Source organism: Ambystoma mexicanum, chromosome 3q (assembly GCF_040938575.1).
Source record: "Ambystoma mexicanum isolate Mex_15411 chromosome 3q, UKY_AmexF1_1, whole genome shotgun sequence".
NCBI classification, from domain to species: Eukaryota; Metazoa; Chordata; class Amphibia; order Caudata; family Ambystomatidae; genus Ambystoma; species Ambystoma mexicanum.
In genome coordinates, this window is record NC_090926.1 from 612,870,449 (window position 1) to 612,885,991 (window position 15,543).

Below are 15,543 nucleotides of genomic sequence, written 5' to 3' on the forward strand. Positions count from 1 at the left end.
TGAAGCCCAGCTTCCTCTGTACACTTCTAACATGTTTTTCAACATTTTCTATTTTCATTCTAAGATCTAAATTGTATCGAACACATTTTCACTTTAAGAAGTAGATCCATAAGTAGTCCACCTTGCCCTTTGACATCACAACGTGAGTTGCAAATGCTATAAAACACCTTTTAAAAATATTAATGCCAAGGTTTCCTGAAGCACTTGTATCCTTGTATTCTTTTGAGTTCTTGCTAAATAGCTTGCTAAACCCGCCCCATTCCAAATTAATAGAGAGCTGGTTATCCATGAGGTGATAAGATTACATTTAAACAAGTATTGCCAACCCAGAATCTGAAGCTGGAACAACATTCTCTACTCACCATTCTTTGAATGGCTACAGGTGCTGTAACTGGTAAGGGATATGGAGCCCAAGCACTTAAATTCTCTCAGGGCATCGGGGATGAATTGCTAGGAATCATTTATCAAGCACAGCAAATGTATAGGAGTGATCCGTTCACAGTCTGACCGGTAATAAACCTCTCCGCCTCTCCAATTAAACTTGCTTTGATGTAATCCGCTTCCTTTTGTCATCTATATGTTCAATTCTGCACAGAAGCCATGTTCAAAAGGTGCTTCGGTATAAGTTGAATTTAATATTAAAGATACGTCTAAAGCGGGCACCCATTTTAGTCTTGTCACTTTGCTAAGTAATGCTGCCCGTGCTCCTTTCGTTCATAGCTTGACTGGGTTGGTGTCTAGGTGCCTTCTTCTAGATGTTATTTTGTTAGTGATGGTTCCATGGAAAAGAACTACCAGGACATCTATTCTTAGGAATTAAGTTAGATTGGTTTGGTGTAGTCATTTGTCTACTGCAGTTCTCATTTTAAAACTTGTATGTTTTTTACAGTAGTTATTTCTGCTTTTTTCAGACTGTGAAAGCACTAAACCACTTAAAAGAAAACTTGAAAATAATCCATAGAGGTATGTTATTATGTTGTACAACCTTTTGTTGCTTTTGGAGTAATGTCACTTTGTTGTAGTGTGAAGACAGACAATTTCTCGTTCGAAAGACATTCTGCATTAGTATTCTATTCTGCTTGTACCAGATTGGTTTGGGTATTACATTATTTGATTGTGTATCTGTAAACTGTGTGTTCGTGTCAAATACAGTAACTGGTTTGTGTTTGTTTTTTCTTTTAAAACTCAGTTCCTGAAATAATAATTCTCTCCAGTTGAGGTCCGTTTGCTTCCACGCAGTAGAAGTTCTTAGCGTGAGAACAACCGAACTTTGAAACGGTCTTCAAGGTGTTGTCGTACTCGACCATGCCTTTCCCAACAAAGACTACCACAATATGCCATATCATTAGGGCACACCCAGATTTCTTCTGCTAGTGAAGGAGGACATTGACCCCACATCTGCATCTTTGAATGGTGAATTTAACTGTGTTGGTTAGGTTTTTGCGATGTACTGTCTAACCTTGTATTGGTAGTTAGATATGTTTGTTCACTTTTAATAGTACCAAAAAACAGCTTTTTTCTATTATAGAAACACATTGTAGGTGCATATTTAGGGGTCATGCTATTGTAAGTGAAGTGTGATGAATCCTATGGCCTCCTCACTAATTCCCTGCCTAAAGTCTCCCAGGTGGCAAGGGAAAGGCAGATGCTTCCTGATCCTGACCTTGGGGGTGGTGCTCTGTGGGAGGATCACCTGGGAGGACAAAAGTCTCGGGGGAGTGAGAGGAATCCGTAGGATAGAACGCATTATTTGTCTTCCTCTAGGGAGGAAGGCTCCACAATGCCAAAATACGTAATGGCTTTTTGGGTTCCATGTGTTAATATCCTCGCAAAAATATTGCGAATCAAAAATATCGCCATATTTTTGTGGCGATATTGACCCATGGACCCCTGCATTATTTTTAAATGTGCGGGGGACACCCCTGCAACACCCGCTCCCACAAATTATTCCCCCCAAAAATATCGCCTATCGCGAGACAAACGACCATATGTACGGCGATGTTTTTGTTGGGGATAATATGTAGGGATACTGGCTTTTTGTAATGACCCTCTTGCTGTCCCACAAGATACATATATCAATAGGGGTGAAAACAATCATACACTCCTTGGCATAAATCGAAACCCTTCTAAAATTCGGGAGATCTGTAAAGCTGAAAACCTCCCTGAAACCCAAAAGTGCAGTGAAAGGAAATTTAGGAATAGCACCAGTGTAAAAGAATTGCCTTTCCATTCTCAAACCAGACACATGATTAATCCTTGTGATATTCCTTTAAAGAATGTTATAAGGAACACATTAGGGTTTGAAAGTAGAACAACAGAAATAAGAAAATCTAATTTCTCCATAAGGGACTTCAAGTCCAATAATTCCCGAAGTACTGGGAACGAGGAAGAGGTCTGAAGAGGTGCAATGTTGTAGGAGTGGTCAATTCATTAATGCAGATGACCCACACCTGAGTTAGACAGAAAGCCTTAAACGGTGCAGGTCATAGAGTTGGTGTTAATGGTGAAGAGCAGATGAAGCCAGAAGCAGAGGTCACGTAGTTCATGTTTGCAGCCCAAGCAGAAGTTGGAGGAAAAAGAGGACGCCGGACCACTGCATGGTAGATAACAGCTGCTGGTCCTGAGAAGGGTCTGTATCCCCAGAAGTCTGAAGTGTAGAGGTTGCGCAGCGTGAAGCGTACAGCAGGAAAGCATTCCCCTTTCTGACCTTTTCTGTAGAGGCAGCGCAGCGGGAAGCATGCAGGAGGCTGTCGCAGGTGCTGGTGTGCATCTAAGGGCCTCAAGGCTGTCTTCGGTGGCTGGCGTGCACCAGAGGGCCTTAGGAGCAAGAGTACCTCCAACTGGAAGTGGCGTGAGTGAAGGCAAAGTATGCAGGAGCCTGTCTCAGGTGACTGTTGTGCACCTGAGGGCCTCATTAGGAACAGGTGCTCCAAGTGGAAGTTGCGTGGGCAAAGACAGACTTAACTAAGCAGTTTGCCGGGTCTCGAGCCACAACCGCAGACGTCCTGTGATGGCCGAGGGGAACAAAGGTGCACGCCTGATCTGGTGAGTTCACAGGTTGTTTGGGTTCCATCGAACACTTCAGGTGTATTCCGATTTTCCAACATTTTACAACATGGCCAGTACCTGGGGCAACAGCCAGATTGTCCAGGGCATGGCATTTGGCTCTGGAGTTCGCAGACATCGGAGAAGAAAAAAACACCCCTTTTGGGCTTTTTCTGGGCCAATCCCATTCTCATCACCTCTCACCTCCTCAGAGATTGTTTCATGTGTTTGACAAGTGTAATGTTGTGTTTTTGAATATGCTTTTACTGTGATGTTTGTGGCCTACGGGCGCAGTCCACAAATTCAACCTGGTGTCCATTGATCTCGGGAGGATAGCTCAACGGCAACGTGCTTGCCTTGGAAGCAAGACGACGCGGGCCAACACAGGTTAGATTCCCGGGTCCGTGCTTAGAAACCTCTGGGTATTAAGCGCGTTATAAATAACATAACATATCATTTAAAAACATTTGACGCACCTTATCAATTGACCGATCAGCGGCCGATTAAGATGTCTGCGCATGTTGCACGGCTCTCTGATTTGTCCAAAGGCATCCGCAGTCACTGAATCAGAAAGTTAGTCCCCGGACAGAGAGCGCTAATTTATTTTACCTACTTTCTGGGCATTTAAAAAATATCTACTGGACAGATTAACACCAAATTTCAAAAAGCATGTTTTCCAGACCAGGCCCCCTCTCCACGTGCAAATCCGCCCAGCGGTTTGGACTTTAGCCACAAGCAAAAATTGTTGACATTCATGTCTATCTGGAAGTCAACAGTTTTTGGATCGTCTTAAATTCCCCCAGTCCCCCCATTAAAACCCGTCCATAAACTGCTCTTCCAATGGGAGGTGCAACTTAACCATAAGTACAGGGTCACTATTGCAGCCCCTGTAAAATAAATATATATATATCTGTGGCTTGTATATCTGCTTAGATAACATGCTATGCATAGGCCGACATCTAATGGTAACTGCAGAGTATTACATTTTTTGTTTTCGAAACTTGAAAAGGACGTCAACTGGGCATGCCATTAATACTATCCCTAGTGTGACGTCCGCTTTACCCATGGTTCTTCACGCATCGAGGTCCCTCAGATTGTTTTTTTCCACCATTGTAGTCGGACGCATATCGCGGAGTTCCTTCTTGGCTGACGCCATTACTTAGTAAAGTTTAAACTCAGTTTTTCTTTCTGTCCTTTCGACAACCGTACACCGCAATATCTTCGGCAACGGCTTTCGAGGACAAGACCATCTTATCGATGACGACTCCCATCTCAACGAACTTTGTCTGCAGCCTTTCCAGGCCCCAACAGGCCTCGGCCCTGCACAGTAGGGAAAGTGAGGGGAGGTTCATATTCCATCTCACTCAGAAATGTATATTCCCCTACACTTGCATATATTTTGCCAGGTCGCCATCTTTATACACTATGGAAAATTCTCCTTTTAAATTCTGTCCTTCCTGTAACGGGAAGTTTCCCTGGAAGGATTCACACCAAGTGTGTAACCTTTGCCTCCCTAGGGAACACGCTGAAAAACAGTGCAAGTCTTGCAAACTGTTTCGGCTGAAAACTTTAAAGGACCGCAAGACTAAACGCCCATGCCGTGGCTGCCATGGACACCGAGGGAGCCTCCAGCGATGGCAGCGTCGGCATCCTTAGTGACTCAGAGGGCGATCAGGATCCAATGGATTCCTCCGTACGAGCCCCCGACTCCAACAGGCAGCCCGGTGGTTCTGCTACATAGATGACACTCAGTGGCTCAAGCACCCACCGTAAACACCACACCAAGCACAACCCCTATGGTCGTAAGTCGACCACGTCGTCGACTGATAAGCCACACGCGGTGCCAAGGGAAGGTCCGAACATTCCCAGTCTTCTGGGCCATCGTGGTCGCAATCACATGACAGGCCCCCGAAACAGGTGCCAAAGTCAGTTTCCAACACTGCGTCCAAATCTGGGAAGTCCTCGGGTTCTGCGACCGGGCGTCAAAAGACGCATCGACGGCTCCTGGAAAAAAGCTCTAAAATGAGCGTCTTAATAAAAATACATGTCCCTGAAACCCCACTGAAGGCCAGATCGTCGAAAAACTCTGACTCTTCTACGCCCCAAGCCTCAAAGTCACAAGGTATGTAAAGTAGGGATTATTCAACCCTTGAATAATAAACACATGCCCCAGAGCCTCCACCCACACCTGCTCCGTCAGTGTTGCCAAGCTCCTCCCAATGTTCCCCAGAACAATTTGATAGGGTCATGAGGAGAATGTCCAGTTTTGTAAATTTCTTTGATCAACACCAGATCAACTTCACAACCTTTAGTGCCCCCCCCCCCCCTCTCAAGATGAGGCAGCAAGCAAACAGCCTGCTGCCAAGAGAGCCCGCCTGGACGCCACCCAAGCCACTACTTCAAGCCACTACCTTCAAGGCTCACAAGACCCTGGTTCATATTCGGACCCAGAGGACCAAGGGGACACAGGAGACTTATACTAATACTATGATGACAATGATGACTTATACATCATCCAATCCCCAGACCACACCGACCAACCGGTGGCTGACTTCCCGGTAGACAACCAGCTGCAGTACAATGACCTGCTCTTAAAGGCTGCAGAACGTTTTAAGATAGATACCCAGGAAGCTCAAGTCGATAAAAACTTCGTAGAGGACATCCTTGGGGATAGGAAATCTGCAGCACAGTTTATCCCTCTGCTTCATTCGGTCCAGAGGCGTATTCAGCCTCACTACTTACCCCCAATCTGACAAGGGCAATGTTAGGCAGAAACCTGTGCAGTTCCCTTAGGGACCACTGCAAAAAGTTTAAGACTACAGGTGTTGGCAGTAAACCCAATTGGTAGCAGTCTGTACCACCAAAATGTACCTGGTAGCTGTGGCTGAGCAGTCAGACTTCTCTCAAGAAGAGTTAGGCAGTATATAGAGTATACACATTAGGTACAAAAATACAGTAGCACAAGCAAACACTGACCAGAGCTTTGGTATAAAAATATATCATTATTTATTTAAAAACACTTATAAAAAATACACTGGCACTAATATGTCAAGCAAGTTCAAACACAGTCATTAGAAATATACACACCTCCCTGATTAATTATTCGACAAGTCTTAAGGAAAGACCACTTATTATGAAATACAGAGGTGAGCGCTTAACCAAGATGGCCCTCCAATAATTATTTAAAAAGGGAGGGAAAAGGCAGAATTCGAAAAGCACACAATACCAACACTTTTAAAAGAGCCACAGCAAGTCAGGCGAGGCAGAGTCTACTGTAGAGCAAGAAAGTTCATAGGCCAGGCCCACTCTTGGAGAGAGCAAGGCGGAATGTGCCCAAGATCACACAGTTGAAGTACACTTTAAAAGTCGTTGCAGATAGTTCAGAAAAGTTAGTTAACAGGTCCCAGGTCACCCCAGGATAGAGAGTCAAGGATTTACGGGACACCTTGAACAGTCTGTTGCAAGGGAGACCAGGTGGGACACAGTACCTGAAATGGTGAGAAAGCTCCAGCGGGGGCAGTTGTTCCTGGCAGCGGGTGCAAGCCGGTGCTTCGTCCAGGGGAAGAGAAGGTCTCAACGTGGAGGAAAGCTGGAGGTCGTTGCACTGCCAGGGAAGAAACCAGCCACAGAGTTTCTCGGTTAAAAGGTTACTACCCTTTTATTCGCGGTAGTGGTGAAGCGTGGCTATCCGGCCGCCGGGGTGCTTGGCACGGGAGATTCGACCACAAGACGATCCAGGAAGGCGAAAAGAGGGCGAACTGGTTAACCCCACCAGTTCAAAGGAAGAAGACTCTCCAGGATGAAGATCTTCTCTGTCGTCGGGAAGTGGTGAGGTCGTTCAGCAGGGCTCCACCGGTGGTGTCGTCGTTGCAGGTCGGCTCAGCTTCTCCCTCTTCGGATTCTTTAGGTCCTGTGGCGACTTCTGAAGTTCCAGTCCCCAAAGCCCTGCTTTTATGCAGAAAACCCCCATTCACCAGTCCTAGCTGTCACTCACCACTGGGCCAATCACACAAGAGTGCAACTTGAGTTGCCGAGGCAACTGAGTCCAGGGTGCCTATTCCCCCCCTCCCTCACATCCTGTAGACCCCAACAGAGTGGCACCACTTTTGGAGGTTTCTGTGCAGAAGCCTGCCAAAAGTGGAACAAAGGGCTCGACTTGGGTTGGAGTTACAGAGGCAAACACAAACGCCATTTTAAAACCGAGTCCTGGCAAAAAGACCCAACCGGGGAATAAATATTAAATAAATAACCCGGCGGTATCTTTAACATTGCACCAAACAAGTGGTGTGTTTAAAATGAATGGGAAAATCCCATACGAAATATTCCGGTGGAATATTTCGTGTGGTAACCACTGTCACCAGCCAGAAACGCGACGAGAGGGGACTGCACAGTGCCCCCTCGAAAAACAGACCCAGGGGCAATCTAATTACCCCTACCAGTACTTCCACAATATGATGGTTTGTACTGGTTCTGTTCATAATTTAAGACTATTAAAGTCAATGGTGACTTCACATGCACTGGGAGACACTAGTCAGTCCCAGGGTATGGAGTCTATGTTTGGGGGTCACTGACACCCCTGTGTTACTGCACTGAGGGTGCTGTGTAACACACTTACCAAAAACACATGAAACCCTATGGAGTAAAAGACCCCATAGCCCAAAAAACACATTACAAAGTCAAAGGACATTCTCAAATCATGCCTAAGAGTGGGAGAAAAAGAGTCTCACTCTTAGCAGGAGAAAAAAATAAACCCCAAAAATCCAGCAAAGCTGCTGGGGGACTCACTAGGTTTGGGAAATTAGCCTATACATACATATTCTCCCTAACAGGCAATCAACCCACGCATTGAAAAGATACTTGCGATCAGCCCCTTTGGACCCTTTATACATTAGGGGGCAGCTAAAGCCTGACTCTCTAGTAGTCACCACCACAAGAAAGAGAGCGGGAACACCTCTAGCCTCTGCCGAAGCCCCTCCTGACAAGGAGAGTAAAAAGATCTACACCCAGGCCAGGAAATGAGCTTCCTTGGCTGCCTATCAAATTACAGTAGCTAATAATACTACGCTATTATCCAGCTATAATTGCCATAAGTGGGTTGAGGTCGCACAACCAATAGACTCTGTTCCAGAGCCCCTAAAAACACAGCTCTTACAAACTATTGCTGAAGGGAGACAGGTAGCTAGCTGCATCCTTAAGAATAACCTGGAAACGGCAGACAACGTGTGGTGAATCATGGCGGTTTGTACACTAATCAAATGCCATGCATGGCTCCGTCAATCAGGTATCAAATGGAAGTCCCAGGCTACCCTTTTAAACAAGCCCATCAAGCAGGGCGCTTTATTTGGCAAAACGGTTAAAGATGCACTAAAAAATGCGAAGGAGGAATAAGACACCCTCAAATCCCTGGGACAACTCACTAACAAACCCTTAGGGCAGAGAGGAGGCTCTAATGCATGCTGTTTTAGGGGACAGAACTCCCAGCGGTCCTCCAGTTACAACCAGGGTGGTCAGTGTTTGTCCTGGGGTTTTTCACAAGGGCAGTCCTCCCAACAGGGCTTTCAACTGGGCCAAAGAAGGTCCAGAAGTAGGGGCAGATCCTCCCCCCTCAAGAGGGTGCTCAACCCCTCCTAAGCAATGACCACCCGCTACAGGTTCCCTCCCATGCCTCTCAAGTAGGAGGTCGTATTTCACACTTTACCCACGGATGGGAGGAGATCAAGTCAGAGAATTGGGTATTCTCCACTGGCGGGGGGCTATTGCATAGATCTAATACAAACACTAGCCAACCACCCGCGAAGACAAAGACAAACTACACAGGAAGAACAGTGCATCATGTTAGAAGTCAAAGCACTGTTACTAAAGGACACCATAGAAATCGTCCCGGCGAACCAGGAAAAAAAGGGTCTTTATTCAATGTACTTCCTTGTGCCAAAAAAAGACCCAACGATGCGCCCTGTCTTAGACCTGCGCCCTGCAAACACCTATGTCAAGCCACACAAATTCCACATGACCACGCTACAGGAAGTAATCCCACTGCTAAAACAGTAGGACTACATGGCAACCTTGTATATGAAAGGTGCATACTTTAATAATTCAATGTTCCGAGCGCACAAAAGATACTTGCGCTTCAAAATAGCCAACCAACACTACCAACTCAAGGTGCTACCCTTCGGCATAGCCTGCGCTCCAAGGTTATTCACCAAGGTACTAGCGGTAGTGGCAACGTACCTACATCGCAAATCAATCCCAGTTCACCCTTATCTGGATGACTGCTGATAACGGGGGAATCCCCCCCCCCCAAATTTGCAAGCAGAATACCCAAAGAACAATCAACCCCAACCTTCTGTTCCAATTGGAATTCTCAATTAATAAGAAAAGAAAACAAGTCTCATTCCAAGCAAAATAAAACAGTTCGTAGGAGCTGTCATAAAGCGAGAAGAGGGTCTAGTCTTTCCGTTAAACGTAAAAGTGCAAAACCTACTGCTGCAAATACCTCAGTATCTAGCCAGTTGCCAAATAACCTTTTTTTTTTTATAACTCTGTTTATTGCATGTAAACAAAACAGTAGCAACTTACATATTAATCAAACATTCGTCAGCAAAGGAGAAAACAAGGCAATATCAACTGCGGTAAGAGCACAGCATGGCCAAGGGGCCATGAAACGGTTCCGAGACCATGAAATGCTGGTAACCCAGGTTGCCCCCTATGTCCTTGCGTCGAGGGGGGGGGTGAGGAACGGGGGGAGGGGAAAAAGGAGGGAGGGAGAGTGGTGAATGGGGGAGGGTGAGTTTCAGTGACCATCGAGCCATTTACCCCATACTTTCTCAAATTTACGGGGATAGCCCCGTACGTTATAGATCCGGCACTCTAACGCGGGGCATCTGTCTTCTGTCTAGTTCATTGCACCATCGGTTCGGGCACAGTGGGTCCGCAGAGCCCCAGTTGGCCGCTATTTTTTAAAAAAAGTATTTTATTGGTATTTATATAAGTACATAACCATCAAACGGTAACATAACAAACAAACAACAACCGATTAACTACCACAGTCTTTATAGCTCAACGTATTGTTCTTAGTTGTGGTGAGAGGGGTGGGGAGCCGATGGTCGGTGTACCCAAGGTCACGGGGGTTGAGTTTCCGGGTTGTCCATTCTTGGGGGTAAACCCCAGGCAAGTCTCTGGTAGGGGTGAGAACTCAGGGGGGTTTGTGATCCGAAGTGTATTGGATGTCGCGCAAGAGGGCCCTCCATGATTCTAGGGTGTCATTGGAGTTATCATCGCTTGAGTTGATTCCATCTTGCCAGGCTCTGATCTCTGCCTCTGTCCACTTTTCCAGGTCCTTAAGCCAACATCCATGCCTCGGGCCCCCTGGTGATTTCCATGCCAAAGCTATGGACCTTTCTGCGAGGATGCAGGCTAGGTCCATTAGTTTGACCAGGTGTTTGTATTTGCTCAGTCTGGGATGGGCTCCCAGTAAGCATTCCTTTGGGTTCCATTCATATCTTGTGAGTCCCGCTTTGGTGCAGGTGCGTTCTACCATGGACCAGAATTTCGCCGTTTTGGTGCAGGTCCCCAGTTGGCTGCTATGAGTCTTTTACCCGCCCCCAGTGCAACCGGAAAAAACATTTTTTCATATTTTGTCAAGTCCACTTCTCCCCAGATGCCCAGGAGTGACATTTTAGGATCCCTAGGAATTGGCGTCACCAGGACCGGAGAGATCGTATCAATACAGACCCCCCCCAGAAGACTTGTAACACCCGACAATCCCAGATCATATGGTAAAAGGTAGCCGGCTCGGTTCTACATCTGATGCATGTCTCATCCTCAGATCCCTCCATCTGGCCATGTCAGTGCGCGAGTAATAGGAGCGGTGGAGAATTCTCAGTTGTATTAGCCTGAGCTTGGTTTCTATCCCAATCTCTCTAGGGGACATTAATGCATCTATCCAGTCTTCAGTTTCCAGTTCGCCCAAGTCCCTTTCCCATCTTTCTTTGAGCCTATCCAGTTGTGTGGCCCAAAAGGAGTTGAGGGCCTGATAGAGGGTAGAAGTGACCTTGGAGGGGATTCGTTGCGGGAGGACATTGGTCTCAATGGGAGAGCTGGGGGGGTATAGTTGTCGTGTCAGGGAACTGGGTGCGGGTGGCATGGGTCAGCTGCACGTGTCGAAACTGGTCCATGGGTGCCAGGTCAAATTGCGCTTGCATGGTTTCAAAGTTTAGGAGGCGACCCTCCTCCCCCTCCCCGGATCACGTGGGCCAGCGTAGTTATAAATAACCTTTTGTTTAATAAATGTATTTATGAATTTTCTGTTGCAACAACAAACGATAAAAAAACCACACAACGATGTACATTATCCTACAATATCAATTCCCACCATGTCCTCCTAAACTCCCCATCTCCCCCAAACCTGCCTGTGTATAGTTCCGTTAACATATACTTATATAATTACACTGCATCTGCTTCTTCTGCTGTATCTTGCATGGCAACTTCCCCATCCTTATGAGTAAACAAAGTTACGGTCAGGGCGATCCACCTTTGAATGTCCATTCCTAATTCCTGTTTTTGTTCTCCCAGTGCCTTTTCCCATACTCCAGTTTCTGCTGCTACCGATTTTTTCCAAATCTACCCACCATCTAACAATGCTCGGATCCTTTGTATCCTTCCACCACATGTCTATGCTGCGCTTTGCTAGTATGCACATTAAATCCTTGATCTTGTTCAGTGGTTTATTCTTTGCCCTCCTCTTTTACCGGTCAAGCATGCAAGCTTCTGGGGTTCCTATGTCAAGTTTGATACCTCTTTGGCCTGCTTTACATGTCACTCCCTTCCAGAACACCTGCACTATTGGGCATCCTCAGAACATGTGTATGAGACCTGCCTCCTCTATCCATCTAGGACGTTCTTGTTTGCTCGCACCCTTGAATTCTGCAATGGCAGCTGGTGTGAGGTATGCTCTATGCGTGATGTAAAGTTGTATCAGTTGGAGTCTGGCATTTATGGAGACCTTATTATAGTATAATGTTATACCTTTCCATTCCTTATCTTCAAACGTTTTGCCCAATTCCCTTTCCCAGCTCTCCCTACACTTGAGTCCTGCCCTTGATTGACGTTCTATCAATATCTCATAGATCCTTGAAATGGCGTGTCCACTTTCTGCTAGCGTAATCAATGTCTCTATTTCTTCACTCCCTATGGTCTCCATTTTTGTTCGGCCACCTGCCCTTTAACACACTTATCACCATATTATGTAACAGAAATTGGCCTTTGTTTATACCCGTAACTTCCTGCAACTCAGCAAGTTTCATCAGCCCCTGTTCATACCGCGGATCTCTGTTAGGCAGAATCCAGGGCAGTTCCCTTAGGGAGCACTACCCCAGATTAGGACTACAGGTGAGAGCAATAAATCCCCTTTGGTATCAGTCTGTACCACAAAGATTTAGTTGGTAGCTGTGGCTCAGCAGTCAGACTTATCTCAAGATGGAGATGAACAGTATTCAGGGTTGACACAATAGGTAGTACAGTACTATGGAGCAAGGAAACACTGACCAAAGTTTTGTATTAAAAAGAGAATATATATTTATTTTATACACTTCTAAGTTAACACATAGATCACAGTTAATAAAGTAAGTTAAGTTTAGTAAAAAAAAAAAGCATATACAACTCCCTATTCAATTGTAGACAAGTTTGTGGTATAGTGAAAACTGAGCAAAATTGCACAGTGAAAACCTACTACAAATGGCACTCTACCAATTCAACGAAAAGGAGGGAAAGTACAAGTTAAACCGAAATATCTTCAGACACCCCCTAGCAACACTTCCTTGAAGTTTTGTGAACAAGTAATGCACAGTAACACTTTAACCAAAAGACAAGTGAATGAAAACTGAGCAAACTGGCACTGCACAAGTTAAAACAGTAGGAAGGAAGAGGGGTTTAGAAGATTTAGGTGCATCAACACATTTCTCATTGAAAACTAATCTAGTGAGAGCAGATCTAACAAATCAGCCAGAGTCAATAGGCCTGAGCCAGAGTCGGTGGTACAGGACCAAGAGCTTAGGAGCAAAAATGTTCTTGTAGCTGCAGTCAAGTCTTTAGTAGAAAACTTTTGAAGAGGTAGATGCAAGGCGAAAGACAATGTTGAGAGAGGGCGGCTGACCCCACAAGTAGTTAAAGGATTTAAAACACTTTTAGGGCTACCACGGAGAAAGGGCGGCAGAACAATGTACCTTAAACGTGGAGATGTGGCTCCTGCGGTGGCGGTTCCTGGTAGTTCCTGCAGGTCGAGGGGGTCCAACAGAGGAAGAGAGGCTCTCGTCGTGGAGGAAGGTTCGAGTCGCTGCACTACCCAGGGATGAAACCAGCCGCGGTGCTGCCAAACGAAGTTTAAAAGGTACGCTCCTTTTAATCGCGGTCCGGCTCGATGGCTGCCTGGCTATCCGGTCTTCAACTGCGGGGCACTGTCGAGTCGACGAAGGCAGGTCCGAGGGTGCGATAGGTGAACCGGGTGACCCCACCAGCTCAAGGGAAGGAGGCTCCTTCGCTGAAGATCTCCTCTCGTTCTTGTGGAAGAAAAGTGGTGAGACGATTCGGCAGGGCTTCACCGGTGGTGTAGATGCTGAAGATGTCTCTGGCTTCTCTTCCCTTCAGTTCCGTAGTTCCAGTGGCGACGTCTTGCTCTTCCAGTCCTCAGGACCCTGCTTTTATGCAGAAAGAGACCCATTCATACAGCCTAGCTGTCACTCACACAGTGGAATGGTCTTCTTGGCGGGAGGCCCTCCAGCCTATCAGGTTAGAGTGCTACCTGAGTTGCTGTGGCAACTCTGTCCGGGGGTTCTACTCCCCCTCCCAAACAACAGACCCATCCCAGACTCAGTGGTGCCAAAAGGAGGGCTTCTTGGCAGAAGCCCGCCAAAAGAACGAACAAAGGATCCCCGACCTGGGTTAGAAAAATGGATTAAGACTCGAGAAAGAAGTTTTATCAAAGTTCTGGCAAATAAATCCTACCAGGGTAAAGTTAATAATAAAATAAACCGGCGGTATGTTAGAGGCTGTCAGTAAAAGTGGTAGCCTCGAACAATGGGAAAAATCCCATAGAGACATATTTGCGGTCGGATATAAAAGGTAGTAACCACTGCCACCAGCCAGAAACTTTGTAGAGGGGGACTTTTTAAGGTACCCTTTCGAAAATGAACATAGGGGAAAAACTGTTAACCCCTTCCAGTACTTCCATATTAAGATGGGGTGCACTGGTTAAGTTCATAACAATCGACTAGGAAAGTCAATGGGGACTTTACATGCCCTGGGAGACAGTAGTCAGTCCCAGGGTATGGAGTCTGTTTGGGGGTTGCTACGACATTCCTGTGTCACGGCACGGAGGGTGCTGTGGGACACATGTGCATAAAGATGGTTCCTATGGGTGAGAGAAAAGATCCCATAGGCATTAAACACAAAAATAGCCTAGGACACACATAGCAAAAATGCACAAGAGTGGGAAAAAGAGTCTCACTCTTAGCAGGTTAAAGGAAATAAACCCTTCAAATCCAGCAAAGCTGCTGGGGGACTCTATAGGTAAGTGAAATTAGCCATAAAATGAGAATTCTCCCTAACAATCCCACAGCAATTCTTCCAGGATTTAGAAAAGATATAAAGGGGCTTCCTTTGCAAGGAGGGAGACACCGCGTTACACCGTGTATATTACAAAGGCCCTATGAGCATGGGGGGGTTGAAGATACCTAACTTCGAGTTACAGTATGTGTTTCAATGGATGGTGAATGATCCCATGACATAAACTGCTCTTGTACAACCAGCCATAAGGAAGAGATTCCTCAGGGACCTACTTTGGATTCCCATTGAGGCTTTTGACTCTAAAAACTGTCCTACTTGTGGACCTATCATCAGCCCGCAGGGTTAGCGAATTTCAGGCTCTCTCATGCAAACCACCATATACTATTTTTTATAAAGATAAGGTAGTCCTTAAGTTAAACCTTCATTTTTGCCAAAAGTAGTCTCAGACTTCCATTTGTCACAAAAATAGTACTTCCTACGTTTTATCCTCCTCCTCATCTGGGCAAAGAAGAGGAGAGATTACACAGATTAGATCCCAAGAGGGCTCTTAATTTTTACATATCTAGGATGACTAAATTGAGACAAGATGACCAACTGTTTGTGGGTTACACTGGTCAAAAATGAGGCTTATCTGTAACGAAACAGACCATTTCCCGCTGGATCATATTAGCTATAGTTGAATGCTATAGATTAGCGGGAAAAGAACCACCAGATGGGCTTCGTGCCCATTCTACAAGGGGAATGGCTACTTCTGCGGCTCTAAACAGGGGAGTCCCAGCAGCAGACATTTGCGCAGCTGCAACCTGGAAAACAATACATACCTTTGTTAAACATTATTGTCTGGACATTTCAAAAACAGTGCATGAGTCTCGGCAGTGCCACCATTTTTAGCAATGCTGCCCTTCCCATCATGGACCTGGGTAGCTTACTCCAAAACTC

The 15,543-nt window shown here is 45.9% G+C and overlaps 1 protein-coding gene across 4 annotated transcripts in view; it reads left to right on the plus strand.

The window, feature by feature from the left end:
- The window catches only part of MAP2K4 (mitogen-activated protein kinase kinase 4), a 1,243,547-nt gene that overhangs the window by 882,190 nt on the left and 345,814 nt on the right, over positions 1–15,543 (plus strand). For all 4 annotated transcript variants that reach the window (XM_069654511.1, XM_069654508.1, XM_069654510.1 and 1 more), the window contains one exon: positions 912–963. In XM_069654511.1, the coding sequence (XP_069510612.1) occupies positions 912–963 (52 nt within the window). The remainder of the gene's footprint in view (positions 1–911; positions 964–15,543) is intronic.